General features: G+C 37.8%; 3 protein-coding genes across 3 annotated transcripts in view; 2 read left to right on the forward strand and 1 right to left on the reverse strand.

The window, feature by feature from the left end:
* Positions 1–10,529, reverse strand: part of LOC134819719 (uncharacterized) — a 57,614-nt gene extending 47,085 nt beyond the window's left edge. Inside the window, exons 1-9 of the mRNA XM_063829816.1 lie at positions 10,376–10,529; positions 9,841–10,260; positions 9,624–9,733; positions 9,372–9,513; positions 8,832–8,965; positions 8,472–8,639; positions 7,601–7,746; positions 6,850–6,932; positions 6,089–6,247 (exon numbers count right to left, since the gene is read on the reverse strand). Of these exons, the coding sequence (XP_063685886.1) occupies positions 6,089–6,247; positions 6,850–6,932; positions 7,601–7,746; positions 8,472–8,639; positions 8,832–8,965; positions 9,372–9,513; positions 9,624–9,733; positions 9,841–10,260; positions 10,376–10,478 (1,465 nt within the window). The 5' untranslated portion in view covers positions 10,479–10,529. The remainder of the gene's footprint in view (positions 1–6,088; positions 6,248–6,849; positions 6,933–7,600; positions 7,747–8,471; positions 8,640–8,831; positions 8,966–9,371; positions 9,514–9,623; positions 9,734–9,840; positions 10,261–10,375) is intronic.
* The window catches only part of LOC134819666 (zinc finger protein 277-like), a 324,811-nt gene that overhangs the window by 247,267 nt on the left and 60,088 nt on the right, over positions 1–17,456 (forward strand). The gene's annotated exons all lie outside the window — the stretch shown is intronic.
* Positions 3,055–5,970, forward strand: LOC134819720 (potassium voltage-gated channel subfamily A member 6-like). The gene is made up of 3 exons (XM_063829817.1): positions 3,055–4,226; positions 4,312–4,439; positions 4,868–5,970. Exons 1-3 carry the CDS (start codon positions 3,083–3,085, stop codon positions 5,357–5,359), a joined length of 1,764 nt encoding a protein of 587 aa, XP_063685887.1. The 5' UTR covers positions 3,055–3,082; the 3' UTR covers positions 5,360–5,970.

Here is a 17,456-nt window from a genome sequence, read left to right on the forward strand (position 1 = left end):
CACCAAATGACTGTGATAAATGTCGGTATCGGCCATCGGGAAATCAGTGACCTGGCTAAATAAGTCTGATCTCGAGTAATGCGGAGTCACCATGTGTAGAGGTTTGCTGTCACAAGGAGCTGGCGCCCTGAGTGGTCAGTAAACCCGCGCCAGACGCACATGGCTCTGTAACTTTACCACCGATTTCCCGTACCCACAGTACCTCTATTATAGTCTCCTATCACCTGTAAACCGTAAAATGTCTTCACTATACCTAATAATGAATGTCTAGACACCTCATTTGGTAAAAACTAACTAATCGGACAACAATCCTTTTTCGTAATTAGGCGCTAATTTCGAGAATGTTGCTTTGAAACTGCTCTTTTGTGAACATTCCTAAAAAAGCCATAATCATATCAAGCACTTTTGCGGACCTTGAATATTCCTAATCTCCCTTTTCGAATTCCAACTCTCAAAATACTCATTGCAACTACTAATCAGCCTACTTCCTAAAACGCAATGAGTATTAACTAACAATCACCCAGCACCCTTTACCTACAAGATGAATGTGTTAGACTCGGATTCTGAAACGGATACCGATTTGGACTAAATTAATTTTTCTATTTAAACTTTTTAATCTGAAAGGGCGCCTAATGCACCCTGGATGATCAGTGAGCCGAATCACATGATTATTTAATGTAACGAATTTATTTTTGTGTAACAAGAACGAATTTAAAACGAAAGACGAATAGAAGTATACGTGTAGAAGTTAACTTACGAAATGAAACGAATCGATATCGAAGGTTAAGTTAACAGTATAAAACACTAACATTTTCGTATGTTTTACTCGTTTAAATTTTTTTAAATGTTTATTAATTGATGTTTTGCAAAAACATCAACTGTAATACCTGTTATTTTATAATCCTAATACATTTTACTAAATTATTGGAGGGTCTTAAATTTTACTAAATTTCTGAACGGAAGATTGTAGAGCATATAATTTCATTTCTTAATTTTAATTCTAATATTTCATGTTTTATTCCTGGACGGCTTCAAATAAACTCATACTAATTTCACAAAGCATTGCCTACAAGTTTCAACACTTCAAGTTCACACCTATTAGTAATACCTCCCCTACGAATTCATTCTCAGAAACCTTAAGACTAAGTACCTACCTTTACCTTTCACCGTCCTAACACTATCTTAACATCAGCCAATGACAATTGAGAAACACGACTCACATGACACTACTTTCGTCTTTCACCTCCATAGCCGTCCGTGGCTACGATTGTAAAATAAGTCTGTCTGAACCGTTTTGAGAGATACAAATGAACTTGTGTTTAGTTCCCATATTCTAAAAAGCCTTTGTTGACTTTACCTTTCAAGAAGTCAAACTAATATAACGAGTATCACTTTGTATTAGACGCCTAAAAAAGTACTTGAACTAGTCCTCAAGATCCCGGTATAACACCAACCTCTACAAGGGCAAAGCGTCATATATACGCTACAAACTCAATTAGTATTTAGTTTGTAGTATTAGTTTTTAGTATTAGTTTTTAGTATTAGTTTGTAGTATTAGTTTGTAGTATTAGTTTTTAGTATTAGTTTGTAGTATTAGTTTGTAGTATTAGTTTTTAGTATTAGTTTGTAGTATGAGTTTGTAGTATTAGTTTGTAGTATTAGTTTGTAGTATTAGTTTGTAGTATTAGTTTGTAGTATTAGTTTGTAGTAGTAGTTTGTAGTATTAGTTTGTAGTATTAGTTTGTAGTATTGGTTTGTAGTATTAGATTTTAGTATTAGTTTTAAGTATTAGTTTGTAGTATTAGTTTGTAGTATTGGTTTGTAGTATTAGATTTTAGTATTAGTTTTAAGTATTAGTTTGTAGTATTAGTTTGTAGTATTAGTAGTATCTATATAGGACAGTCACTGGGCGATAAAGTGGTTAAGAGACCACTGTCAGTCCCAATTATAAGGATCTAATGATTTTTAGTCACAATAATAGTCACAATGATAGGATTATCAAACAGGATTATGTTAGACATACATTTGTGATTGCAGTCGATAAATTTAGTCTCGATATTTTCACTTGTTGACAATGTATTACAAAAGATCCCTTGGAAATGCAGCTGTAATCCAGCGCCTCAAATATTAACACATTCTTTAAAATATTTTACACCTCAAAACTTAATAATTGTGTTTTAAGAATGCCCAAGAATAGTAAAATAGTTAGTGTTTGTGATTTCGCGGAACGTTGTTGACAGAAAACGGCCTAAAACCAGGACCCCTCATGCTCACAACCCTTGTTAGTCAGATCATTGCTTCTAACACTGTTCTTACTGTTGGTTTTAACAGACCTTGTTTGCTAACTTTCTTATAACTCCCTTCAAATTATACCGATTTTCTTTAGTTAGGTTCAGTCACGATGGCTCGAAGTTCGCAACAATATAATAATAACACAAATATATGATATTAATAAAATATATCCTCATCACAATGACATTGAAGACAATTCACTATTCCACCGTCAGAATTGGTCACAATAGAAAATTAACAGAAAATCATTTGAATGCTGGTCTCAGTCCGATAAAGCCAGTAGGAAATAGTAATCCAGAATACTCTCATTTGGGGAGTAGTAGTAGTAGTAGTAGTAGTAGTAGTTGTAGTTGAGGATGGCTCTCTTTGCAGGTTAGTGTTCTTCTGTTGGTTAATTAATAAGCCTGGACATGCAGCAGGTCTCTGAATGTAGACATGTATCGTGCTACTAGATACATGTAGCCTTATACTACTATGTAGCGTACTACTACTATGTTATCATACAAATCACACACACACGGCTTGATCTACATCACGTTGGAGGTCTATACTTGTTTTTGTTCGCTTTGTCAGTAGTTACTAGTGTGAGTTGCAGGTACTGCCTACCCTGCCTGCCTTGTGCCTCTGTCCTCTTCCCCATACGTATCCTTCTCTTTCTAGATCTCTTTTCTTCAGGATCACATACCAAATATCCGTTATTTTACAGTATTAGTTACATAATGTGGATATTTCTCGCTTGCTCACCACATAATCCTCAGTAATGGATATAGTGAACCATCTCCCCCCTGTTATGAATACAGACAGAGTGAATCCTCCCTCCCTCCCTCGCTCAACCTCGTATCCCACTCTCAACCACGTGGATAAACAGACCGAACAGCAGATTCTAGGAGACAACTCTAAACAAGACCCTATCTTCAGCGGGTCCTCTCCTGCAGTTTACAACAGGAAATCCTTTAACTATGTCAATATTTACGTGTCTGGATATTACTTTAAAACACTTGAAGAAACATTGCAGAGATTCCCTGATACCCTGTTAGGAAACGTTAAGAAGAGAGCAAAGTACTGGGACGAAGAGAGACAAGCTCTGGTGTTCCACAGATGTAGACAATCATTCGAGTCTATCCTGTACTTCTACCAGAGTCAAGGTAGCTTGATACAGCCCATCAACGTAGAGCAGGATATATTCCTGGAAGAGTCCAAGTTCTTCAAACTCCCGCTCCTCAACTACTTCATGGTGGATGATCAGGACTCTCTCCCCCGCAAAACCCGACCTCCAAAACAAAGATCTGACTTGCTCGAAAGAGTGCACGCTATTGTACAAGATACCACTACTATTGGTTGGAAGGCTCTGGCCGTGTTTGACGTGGGGATGACAATAGTGTTTGTTACTCTGCAGTGTCTGAGAACTGAGAACTCACTGCAAGGTAGTTCCAATCAAGTACAGATAGTTGCTAGTGAGTCTATGTGTATTATCTGGTTCCTGGGTATATTCATCTTAAGACTCCTCATAGCACCGGACAAGAAGAACTTTCTCCTGCAGTTCATGTCTGTTGTGGACGTTGTAGTTATCGTCTCTTTCATGGTAGACTTTGGAATGTACCTAAAGGTAACAGAAGAGGATAAGATAATAGGACTGATAGCCATAGTGCGGATAGGTGGTTTTCTGCGGCTGTTCAACATGGCTCGCTACTCTGAGCTGCTCTTCTCAATGGGAGTTGCTCTGAAGCGCTCCTTAGCTGACCTAGCTCAGGTCATGGTGCTTATCTTCCTAGTGACGTTCATCTTCGCTACTTTAGCGTATTATATCGAGGAGGATGACGCAGATGATGATAAGGATCATTTCAGAACATTTTCTAGTGTGTTCGATGCCATCTACTGGGGCACTATCACTATTGCTACAGTTGGTTATGGAGATATCTATCCCAAAACTGCAGGTTAGTTTCAGTTAGAATTGTCAGAAAAGTTGTAGTGTTTCTAAGCAGTATTTGTACCCCCCCCCCCTCACATTAATAACTCCAGGAGGAAAGTCAGTAGGAGCAGCACTAGCTCTGTTAGGGCTCCCTCTCATTGCCATACCAATGCCTCTGATAATGTCTAAGTTTGATGGGTACTACCAGGACATCAAGAGAAAGAGGGAAAACAATGAGGTAAAATTAAACACAGGGTCTAAACTAACATTTTAAAGTTGATAGTTCACGAATATAATATTGCCTCGCTATGACCATAATATAACGGAAGGTATAAACTCTAATCCCAATAAATCAGGAATATGAATGCAGCCTAGATAACCTAATCTTATTTCTCAAGTCTATCTTTAGCATGACTCTACACAGAATCAATCTTATTATAGCGAATACCACACCTCTACACCGCTTGATCCTGTGTATTAACCTACCTGCCTAACCTGCATAACCGCAACTAATTAGATTTAGGCCTCCACTTGAGACCCTGTGTGTTTTACAACTGTACCTTTCTTTATTATCATCCTTCGTTCTAAAGCGGTCCTCAAACGGGTTATTCTCTACCACAAAGTATTTAATAAGCAAGTTCACTAAAATATATTTAATTTTTACAGGTACGAGAAAAAATTATGGAGGATATGAGGAACTCGGACGACGAGGAAGGAGGAGAAGAAGAAATGAGAGAGGGAGGAAGAGGGAGAGGAGGAGTAGGTGGGAGCTTGAATCTGAATGGGGAGGAAGCAAACAGCTCCACAAGATATAACCTCCACATGAAGAGGAACAGGTCGAATAGCTCACTAACAGAAACCCCCTCAGAGCGTGCCAACATGACCTGGAACCAAGTGGTGAAGGAGGGGTACGGGTGGGGGATACACCACCCCTCCCCAGGTGGTAACAACACTCTCCACCTAGACAGTAGGATCTGCCTCTCCTTCTCAGACTTGTCTACAATATTCCCCTCAGTGGAGACAGTCCACCACTCGTCCCAACAAGATTCTAGTTCCCTCCCCTCCCTTTCTGATAACTACCTCTCTCCAATGAGCTGCTACGAGAAGGTAGACCCCGATACAGCTAGTGTGGAAACGTTACATCTCCTCAAGAAGTAGAGACAGTAAAACGGGGTAAAAACTTCAACTAGCTGCCTTCATGAACAAACTATTTAGAGGATATTTTCTAGATTCACAGCTTTGAATGTGGTTACATGAGATTGTAGAAAGTGTGATGAGAGTAACTGTGAGTCACTCTTAAAGCTGATGATGTCTAATTCCAGATATAGAGTAGGGAGGCTGCAGTACAGAGGCTGTCTTCTAGATTGTAGTTTTACTAGTTGTAGTAGCTCAGTTAGACATGAACACTGAACAGAGCTTGTAATATGTGAATAATGATCTTAATGTGCTATCAATTAACTGCTGATTGATAAAAGTAGGAAGTTTCAAAAACTTGTAAAGTACTCTTTACAAGCTAATGGCTTTTGCAAGTGTGATTGACGAACTGAATACATTAAATTACGGTACGGTACATTTTATAAAGAATATATATCAGATTAGGAAGTGTTAAACGAAGAATCAACAAAAATAAATTATTAATCGTTTTAATTGGAATGTAATAATAGTGTGATACGTCATAATATGGACATATTATATAAATAATATTATGTAGATATTGTGACCTATGTATTTAAATGTTTTCTAAATATTGTAACTTCAGTACGTTTCTATAGTTTCCATTTTCAACTACGTATAACCTTCAACCTTAAGTAAAAGAGAAATCATTCAATCAGTTGCAGTTACCATTAACTTGCTTACAAACAGCAGCAAGTAACTAAAATGACTAACCTTTACAAGAGTGTGCCTCCCCAGAGTTGGGGTCACCAGGAGACCAGGGCAGGGCGTGGTGGAAGTCCTTACACCGCTCACAGTTACTACCAGCAGTGTTGTGCTCACACTCACACTGTCCGTTTATCATGTTCTTTATCTGCTCAGAACCTTCCATTCCTGGGACAAGACAGTGGTTACTGTGTGTAACTTAGTTTTACTGTGCTGTAGTGCTGTGTGTAACTTAGTTTTACTGTGCTGTAGTGCTGTGTGTAACTTAGTTTTACTGTGCTGTAGTGCTGTGTGTAACTTAGTTTTACTGTGCTGTAGTGCTGTGTGTAACTTAGTTTTACTGTGCTGCAGTGCTGTGTGTAACTTAGTTTTACTGTGCTGTAGTGCTGTGTGTAACTTAGTTTTACTGTGCTGCAGTGCTGTGTGTAACTTAGTTTTACTGTGCTGCAGTGCTGTGTGTTACTTAGTTTTGCTGTGCTGCAGTGCTGTGTGTAACTTAGTTTTACTGTGCTGTGTGTTACTTAGTTTTACTGTGCTGCAGTGCTGTGTGTAACTTAGTTTTACTATGCTGTGTGTAACTTAGTTTTACTATGCTGTGTGTAACTTAGTTTTACTATGTTGTTGAGTTTGGATAAATATTGTTTATTTTCTAGAACCCCGACTCTAAAGCTCTAACAAACCAAGTGTCACACTGACTACTCCTAGTGTTACACCAGTGTTACAGTAGACTGTAACACTGGTGTAACACTAGTGTAACACTGAGTACTCACCAGGCAAGGGAGTACACAAATCAGCGTGTCCGTTACAGAAGCAGCTTCCTCGGACTACCCAATCTTCTACTGCGTAGAAATACCTGGGGAGGAATATTAAGATTAGGGGCTTTTAACCTTCCTTTATGGTAGTAGTAACAGTGGTAGTAGTGGTAGTAACAGTAGTAGTGGTAATCATTAATAATATCTTGTACACTACAAAGCAGATATTATCTAATAGTGTCTGCTCTCAATCGTGTTACGTTTAACCTCCGATAGCCGTGTGTAAAAACGAGGAGGTAATAAAGTTAGGGTCGCTAGGGGGCGGCTAGGAATGTAAGCCTCGTCATTTGTTACTGGAGTCTAATTTTATGGAATGAACTGATACTCCTTCGGCGTGATGTTAGAAAGACGGATATGTTAGGACATGATCTTTTCACTTAGGACAGTCAGGTACGCACTGCCTTTAAACATTTAGGCGATGAGTCATAAGTTTTTAGTTCGCGGTATAACAATTTAACAATGTCAAGAGTAGTTCCAAGTCTAAGATAAATTAATCACAAGGATGCCCTAATAAGGAGTTTAATCACCAAGATACCTGATATTCTCAAAACGAACAAGTAAAAAGTGACACAGCACGAAGCTAGCTATTGTTGGTACTTTTCAGAGAGAAGTTGTTAGGATGTGGTTAATATGTTGTTAATAAGTTTTTATTATGTGATTGATAAGTTGTTAATATGCGAGTAAATGTAGAATATGAATATGCACTCACCTCTTCTTAGCTTCAGCATCGTTAGGGTCCCAAAGGTCGTCTCCGAGAGTATGTAGCTGAACAAACCTCACTCTGAGGTTGGTGAGGAGGAGGAGGTTACGGAGAGAGGCCCTGTTAGTGTTGCTAGTAGGACGACCTCTTACTACCTGCACACAGAGATCTTGTTAACTGAGATCTGTTCATATATCACGTGTTAAATCTCGTCTGTTCATATATCACGTGTGAAATCTCATCTGTTCATATATCACGTGTGAAATCTCATCTGTTCAATTCATCACGTGTTAATTGAATCTCTCCTTTTGTAATTTAACGCCATGCAAATATTTAGGGCTGCTCATTTCGACCTCTTTCATTGCAAAGCATTGTGGCTACAATATTATAATCATTTACATTTTACCATACACACATCTTTTTTCTTGAACAATATCCGGCATGATACCTTTATACGAGATGATCTATGACATCTATTTCTATTTTGCGATCAAGATTGCATCATCATAACATGACGGGAGTTTCCTTTAAAGTTTGCTTGAAGTGATCTCACACTAGTCCTAGTTTGCAGGAATATTAAATTATCCTCCCCAGTTATACATACCAGGAATATGCAGAGCAAGATACTAATATGTCTGATCGAATAGCACGGGGGGCACGCCTAGTAATAATGAACAACTCTCCCTTACCAATTTACAATGTGAACTCAAAATAAGTTGGGTGGAGCGAGATAAAATGGAATGAATCAGGCGCCTACTTTTCTTAATTAAATAGCGTATACTAAGGAAAGTGTTTTGTGTATATAACCTTGTAAATGACCTCCCCACCCTGAGCAGGCTCTCAGAAACTGTATTTGCTGGTACATACATTCAACACTAACCTTGTAAATGACCTCCCCACCCTGAGCAGGCTCTAAGAAACTATATTTGCTGGTACAGATAACATCCTCGTCCGGATGACGTCTAACTCCGTACTCGTCCTGCTCCCCCAGCTCCCGCTCTTTCATCCCGAATACCTTCTGACAGTCGTACGCGAAATACTGGTACGGCTGAGAGGGAAGTGTTAATTCAAATGCTTATATTTCTTCTTTAACCAGTCTTACGATTAATATTATATTCTAAGAAGTATCAAATATCACACAACATTCATGAAAATTAAAATTAACACCAAATGCAAAGAAACGATCATTATTCATTGGAAAAGAATGCAAACAGGAACATTTTCAAAATATTGAACTTACAATCCAGTTTTTGCCGTAGTCAGTACTCCTTTCGATAACCATAGCACCAGGACGGAAAGAGTAGAAGACCATGATGAGATGAGTAAACTGGAATGTAGTCTCCAGGTCCAACTGTAGTGTTACCTTGTCCAAACCTGAACAGGTATTCAGGGTAACATGCCTCTCTAATCAAACTATACTGTAGCGAATATTAGTGTTACTTTGTTATAGTATTTAAGAAGAAAGGGAACTAAGACTTATACTACTAGGAGTAATATGTTTATTAGTGTGTCGTGCTGTGCTTACACTTGTTAACAAAGGATAATTACTTAAACTCTTTGTTACAAGGATAAAGTATTTTATCGACAGGAATGTCTTATTTTGTCTTATTTTGTCTTATTTCTACATGAGCGACACTGACGAATATTTACCCCTGGTAAAATGCAACAAAATACCAACATTGTGCACATTTACATTGTCCGCTTCACTAAAACTCTCAACTGGAGACAGACAAACAGTTCCTGCCCCCCCCTCATTTCAATCATCCTGGACAACTCTTACCATTCTCAGCTTTCCACCAAGTAGTGCGAGACTTGATTCTCCTATCTTTCATGTAGTTTGGAGGATGTTGTTTGTAGATGTTACTGGCGTCACAATTGTCACACATGATCTCTTCTCGGTCGTTAGAGATAAGACAATATTCCTGCAGTCATTTATATTACTTGGTGGTAATATGTTAATCGAGATTAATTAGTAACTTTTAATTTAAGTCAAGTGTTCAGAAATACTGCTTATTTTTGGGCATATCATTACCTCAGCACTTTCTTGCCCACAGGTGGAATTAGCTGTAACTCGTCTTCCCTTCAGAAGATTACCCCATCTTGGGTAACAGCTACTATTTGCACACAGAGACTCGTACTCATCTGCAGGAGGAATCATGTGATGACTATAGGTAGTTCAAGCGGTTCCAATTATAAGTTATCTTTACTAATCAATGGAAACACTACTAAAAACATCTCAATTAACGTACCTGTACCAACACCTCTGAATCGGACAGAGGCAGTGTCGACAGACAGGAACATTATAGAATCAACATCTTGACTCCAGGAGACACTACATTGAGCTTCTTCTGAGCTTTCAAATACATATTCTAGAACAAGTACATCATTGCATTCCAAGGTCAATGAATTGTCCTTCTTTTTGATGGTCCAGAATTTAGTATCATCCTCAGGTAATGAGCTGAACTTCATTTGAATTGCCGTACACGGAGAGATAGTGTAAGTTGGCTCTGCTCCAAAAGTAATAGTCAGATCGCCAATCACACTCCCTTCTCCCCAAAAGCGTATTGAGACCTTATCATCACTACCAAGGGATGATTTCGTTTCTATTTGCAGAGGGTAGGTCATTATATCAAATTCTAGTTTATTATCATGATCCACATCAGCCCAATCTGAAATTATAAAAGTTAATAACATATCATCTTACAGTCTGGATACTTGATTGAGCCAAATTATGGTAAACGTTATGTTATAACCAATTGTGAAGATGTGTCTTAGCTTACTGACCTGTAAGATCAACGCCTTCATCGTCCAGGACAAAATCTCCCTCATCAAGAATATTAGCAGAGGAGCGGACAAGAAGGAGGCACGATATCAAGATGCCTATCATTGTCTCTGATTATACTTTCACCAGAACATGAGACTAGGCTTTCTAAGAAATACCATAAAGTTATTGAATAAACTAAATTTAGCGTTATTTGCTATTCTTTTCATGTCATCAAAAAAATTTATAGTTTGGTGGAACTTGGGCAATGTTATAATAGAAGCTGGTACAGAAAAATGCCACTCTTCTGCTATAGGTTTTGCAACCTAATAGTACTATACAAATGCATATATAAACTTTTGTAGCCTAGAACTTTTGAACTAATTAAGTGACTGTATTCATGCATCACATCGTCCTCTTGTGTGAAAAGAGGAGCCAAAAAGATGACTGTTTTCACAGTGTGGTGAGAGGATAGTGATAACACTAAATGCTTTTGAGTCCCAACATGCACAGCAAATTTTGTGAAATACCCCTGCAGAGTAAAAAGATAAAACTTCAATAAAGTAGTATATCAAGTAGGCACTTCTTGGAAAAGAAAATTTGCGACAAAAACAATACAAATATTTGCATGTTCCTTAAAATTTGTTTTATTTTATAATAAACATTAAATTGTACTGAAGGACGCCCCTACAAGATCCATGATCTTTTAACAAGGCCCCCTACTATCCTGTGCCAGTTAATACATACACTATGGGTAAATATGATTCAACTATGCATATGTATCTAGAGACCACTTAAAAGCAATTTTAAATATATTTATACGTTTTAAAGGGCATCTTGACATACAAGGTAAGACCAATTAATTAAGATGATGGGTTATCTTGTTTCGCCTTGTATTAACTGTTAACACTTCCTGAATAGCACGTGAGAGTTATGAAAATAGACGAAGAATGTCCTATAGGCTTAATGTCGAAGTTATTAAAGTTATTGTCGTGGAGTAATGTTTAGTGTACACATGTTATTGGATAGGTATTATAGTATAGTATGGTATAGTACTGTCTTTACAAAACACTACAATTCAGATGTACTGAGGGAGTAACCTAAGAAGGATAATGATTAAGAGCAGCCAGTAAAAACTAAAAAATGTAAACATTAGTAATAAGCATTTTCGGACTCAATTAACAAACAACAGCAAAAACGTGAATACAATCAAATACTACAGAATGTCGAAAAAGCCTCCATCACCCCCACTATACTATACTAATTTTCAGTACAATAGGAAAAATAGCACCAGAGGCATTTCAGTTCTTGTATTGAGGCATCTTGTATTGAGGCATATCTTCAATCACCTAGCAGAAAAGGCTTGAAGGTTTACAACCTACCAGGACGCGCGCCGAGTTGGACTCGTCGAACAAATATTTTACGAGTATCACCCGTTGAGAAAAGGCTTGCTCAGAGCATGTATTATTTTAGGGGGTTATAGGGGAGCAAAAACATTGCAAACTGCTGCAATTTACGACAAAATTTCACACCGATTTCCTTTGTAGCCCAATAATAGTGCTACGCCAGGGTAGTCCATTAACAATGGACAATGTAGTAGCTAAAAGTATTATTTGAGTATTCTACCAAGACGCACGCCGAGTTTGACTTGTTTACAGTAATATTTGGAGCAAATATTTTTCAAATTTCACCCGTTAAATTTTACCAAACGTGCCTGTCTCTATTGTCTATGCACGGCAATCTTTTATAGATCTTGCATACATGGTCCTCTATACGTAATAAAGAAGCAAGCAATAAACTAATAAGCCAGGTATAAAGTTAAATCAATACACAAATTATTTGTAGCGCTGTAAAAGTATCATCCTGGGATCTCAATCCATCAATAATAATAACACCTGGACTTACCACAACTTCCACATCGCCCCTCACTCAATCACAGACCAAACCATCTCATCACTCACTCACCAAATTGCCGACCCAATATCTATTGAAGTGGCGAAAATTTTCTAGACAAATGATATTTCGATATTATTGCTGCAGCAGATACAAATACCAACATTATTATATTCCCAAACGTTTGAACCTTTAAATTAACTAGGAAAGTCAATCCTCAACTTGATTTTTACTGTTTTAAACAGATATGATGATATTAACTTAATTTATTATTATTATTATTTTTTTTTTTTTTTTTACATACTCCTTCTTAGTGTGGTGACTTGGGGTCCATAAATATAACAATACAAGCTGATAAACCAAAAAGAACAACTGGGGTAGGTAGGTAGCCCTGGTGGGTGCGTAAACTTTACGGTCTGCTCTCTCCAAGATCAGCCTGCTTCTCCATTTTACCGTGAGGCCTAATTTCTAGATTTTATAAAATATACAATGCAAGTGCAGGTTTACTAATCTTAATCTACTTAACAACTCAATAGCCCAAGTCACCATACCCGTAGTATATTCCATGGTAATAGAAGAGCTTTAAAGTTTTTCAAATTGTTGCTATAATTGATTTAAATAAAAATTTGTTGTTTTCTTGAAAAAATTTGTTGTTTTCTTGATGCACTACTGGGTCGCGCGCGCATCCAATAATGCTTCTCGCAACCGCTTAAGCAGATCGGCGAGATGCAAAGGATTGACATCGTGAATCAAACAAATTATATTTGAGTATTTAATTTGTATTTGTAGTTTTAGCGCCATGCACTACTGGTGCGCTGCGCATCTTCTCGCAACCACAAATTGGTGGGATGTGCACCAGTACTAGGCTTTGCCGAGCTACGAATGATCGACATCGTGAATCATTAATGAATATTTATAGTTTCATTCCAATGAAATAAATTTCTAAATTTGGGATTTTGTATAATTCCCGTTTATTTATTTGAAGGAGGGATTTAAATTTTGGATAATATTATTTTGTTATACGTTCTGATTCTTATCGTCATTTACCGTGGCAAAAGCCATATAGCCAGGATACGGCCGCGTACTTGGTACTCGTGCGCGGTGTGCCCACAACGTGAAAAATATTAACGTAAGCTTTTGCTCTAACCAGAGCCCTCTCGCTTGCAGTAGCGCGCGACCGCTTGTGAAACAAGCGCGTCACGCAGTACGCGTACACACATGGCTATGTGAACGTAAGCTTCAATAATAGTCTTATTGCTCATTCATAAAAACTTTATGATAGACAACAGCTTAATTGACGTTGTCAATTCTTCGCAGCTTGGTGAGGCCCAGTAGTGCATTTCGCCGCACGTACGCGCCGATCGTTGTTGCGAGAAGCATAATTGAGTGCGCGGCGCGGCACAGTTACGCATCGCGCTACATATAAATTTAACGGGTGATACTCGTAAAATATTTGTTCCATATATTAGGACCGTCGACGAGTCCAACTCGGCGCGTGTCCTGGTAGGTTGTAAACCTACACCATATAAAGGCCATTAAAGCATTTGAATCAGTTAAAAAAGTTTCAGTTTTATATCTTGTACGGTTTTTGCGGAAACCCGAGTTAAAGTTGATGCCGTGGTGTCAGTAAAATGGTGCGGATAAATAAATATATATATATATTAATTTGAGACAGAAATTTTGGACAATTTATCTGCTTACGTGTAATTTCAAACTCTTATCAGTTACCATGTCTTTTATCTAATTTTTATCAGCAGAGTTATAAATCTGCTGTTCATTTGTAGTTATTACCTTGCTAGTTATGAGTAAATTTTTGCCTTCCATCAATTGAGTGCAGCTTTCAGTTTTAAAATTTTCAGTTTATTCAGATTTTTCGTTTTCGATATTGCAAATTTTTAATAAATCATGTTCAGATTATGGTGATAATGGATGTAAAGGTACTTCAACCGAATTAACAATCCAACCGTGTGTATGACGTGTCCCAGTAGCCAATCATAATATATGTATTTCTACCGGTGACACATTTAGATGGCGGTTAGATGAGTACACTACTCTCACAAGCATCTCGAGTCTCTCGGTGATCCTGCCTCCACACCACACTCAGTCTGGACTCCCTTCCGGCCGACCGAACTATTTTCCTAATATCTCCTAATATAACTTTGATCGAACAAGCCTAAATTCATGATGCACTATAAACTTGATTAGAGACAGAAATTTTAGACAATTTATCTGCTTACGTGTAATTTCAAACTCTTATCAGTTACCATGTCTTTTATCTAATTTTTATCAGAAGATTTATAAATCTGCTGTTCATTTGTAGTTATTACCTTGCTAGTTATGAGTAAATTTTTGCCTTCCATCAATTGAGTGCAGCTTTCAGTTTTAAAATTTTCAGTTTATTCAGATTTTTCGTTTTCGATATTGCAAATTTTTAATAAATCATGTTCAGATTATGGTGATAATGGATGTAAAGGTACTTCAACCGAATTAACAATCCAACCGTGTGTATGACGTGTCCCAGTAGCCAATCATAATATATGTATTTCTACCGGTGACACATTTGGATGGCGGTTAGATGAGTACACTACTCCCACAAGCATCTCGAGTCTCTCGGTGATCCTGCCTCCACACCACACTCAGTCTGGACTTCCCTTCCGGCCGACCGAACTATTTTCCTAATATCTCCTAATATAACTTTGATCGAACAAGCCTAAATTCATGATGCACTATAAACTTGATTTGAGACAGAAATTTTAGACAATTTATCTGCTTACGTGTAATTTCAAACTCTTATCAGTTACCATGTCTTTTATCTAATTTTTATCAGAAGATTTATAAATCTGCTGTTCATTTGTAGTTATTACCTTACTAGTTATGAGTAAATTTTTGCCTTCCATCAATTGAGTGCAGCTTTCAGTTTTAAAATTTTCAGTTTATTCAGATTTTTCGTTTTCGATATTGCAAATTTTTAATAAATCATGTTCAGATTATGGTGATAATGGATGTAAAGGTACTTCAACCGAATTAACAATCCAACCGTGTGTATGACGTGTCCCAGTAGCCAATCATAATATATGTATTTCTACCGGTGACACATTTGGATGGCGGTTAGATGAGTACACTACTCCCACAAGCATCTCGAGTCTCTCGGTGATCCTGCCTCCACACCACACTCAGTCTGGACTTCCCTTCCGGCCGACCGAACTATTTTCCTAATATCTCCTAATATAACTTTGATCGAACAAGCCTAAATTCATGATGCACTATAAACTTGATTTGAGACAGAAATTTTAGACAATTTATCTGCTTACGTGTAATTTCAAACTCTTATCAGTTACCATGTCTTTTATCTAATTTTTATCAGAAGATTTATAAATCTGCTGTTCATTTGTAGTTATTACCTTACTAGTTATGAGTAAATTTTTGCCTTCCATCAATTGAGTGCAGCTTTCAGTTTTAAAATTTTCAGTTTATTCAGATTTTTCGTTTTCGATATTGCAAATTTTTAATAAATCATGTTCAGATTATGGTGATAATGGATGTAAAGGTACTTCAACCGAATTAACAATCCAACCGTGTGAGACGTGTCCCAGTAGCCAATCATAATATATATATATATTTAAGCGGCCAGGTAGCGCAGTTGGTTAGAACGCCTGTCTTACAATCGTTAGGTTGCGAGTTCGAAACCCACTGACTGCCTGGTCGTGGGGTGAGCGTCGTCGACGTTCAGCTAAGGATCATGAGTGGTCTATGCAGCCTCCCGGTCTACTCAGCCGAATACTCGAGAAATCGGGTGTGAGGGTTAAATGAGGAGCTGCACATTGCAGCAAAGTCTCGGACGAAGAAAGTATGGTACACACTACCTTAACCGTCACTGGCCAAAAAAGATCCTTCGGCTTCCTGTAATTGGCTGGTTGCACTTGTGTAACATTGTGGCTGTTGGAATACACCGAAGAAAAATAAGTGTGGGGGGGGGGAGTAATGACTACTTTTGGGGACTTGGGGAATTACGTCAACGATTTTACCCCGAGTCCCCATGATTTTTAGTCCCCATTAGTCCCCAAAAGTCTCCATTAGTCCCCATTTAGATTTCAAAAAATCTGGCTTTTCCAGACCAGATCGTAAACTTCTCAAGACTGAAGTCTAGAATATTTATAAATGGTCACTGGACATTCCTGACTTCTTGGGAGCTACTTGAGGGCTGTTAGAGTACCTCAGGTAAATTAAGGGAGGGGGCGGGGGCGACTACCTATACCAATGACAACATTGAGGAGACATATTGCATATATACGCTTATTTTATCAGATTGATCTAGTAACACGAGTTGTAGCGCAAGGAAAATAAACGCATTATCAATTTTTCTTATTACTTTTGTATTGATTTGTTGAAATGATATGCTCAGTAATTTGAAATTGGCGTTGGTTTCTTTTGTTTTTGACGATCATTTATGGAAATATTCACAAAAAGGATATTGGAAAGCCCTGTCAGGTGGTGCAGTACCGTTACTCTAGAGACCTGTGCATCGTGCAAGGAGGGGGGGGGGGGGGTCCAACCCGATTTCCGATATGAGGGTTGATGAGGCCAAAATCGGAATCGGAAAAATCGGAAAATTGAGAAATTTACAGAATCGATCTCCCGACTACCATGAGCCTAAAACCTCTATATTGTTATGTTTTATGTGTTTTTCCACTGCAGGGGCTAGTATGCTCACTACTAGTCGGAGTTGTCATGTACTCCCAGACCCGAGTGCTTCGGCCTCTTGACGTGAGATCGATTGTTTCTGCTCATTAATTTTATCCCTGTTACTTGTTTTTATGTATTAGTACAACACTAGGTACCGGGTTATATTTTGTGGTCCGGTCTTTAAACATACCATAATATCACTAGTACAGGGGAGGGGGGGGGGAGCCAAGCGGATATTTGTAGATATTTGGATAATGTCATCCACTTTTTTCGTGAATTATCCATTACAATAATGTACAAATATCTACATTTATCTACAAAAAATGTATATCTCAAATATGTGCCCAGAAATTCTACTGAATTTTTGGAAATAAATGTATAAATTTGTAGAATTTGTAGAATTTTCGTGAATCATCCATTGACAATAATCTACAAATATCTACATTATTTTATCTACAAAAAATGTAATATCAAATATGTGCCCAGAAATTCTACTGAACTGTTGGAGATAAATGTCTAAATTTGTAG

Source organism: Bolinopsis microptera, chromosome 8 (genome assembly GCF_026151205.1).
Source record: "Bolinopsis microptera isolate Bmic1 chromosome 8, MBARI_Bmic_1.0, whole genome shotgun sequence".
In the NCBI taxonomy this organism is placed as follows: Eukaryota; Metazoa; Ctenophora; class Tentaculata; order Lobata; family Bolinopsidae; genus Bolinopsis; species Bolinopsis microptera.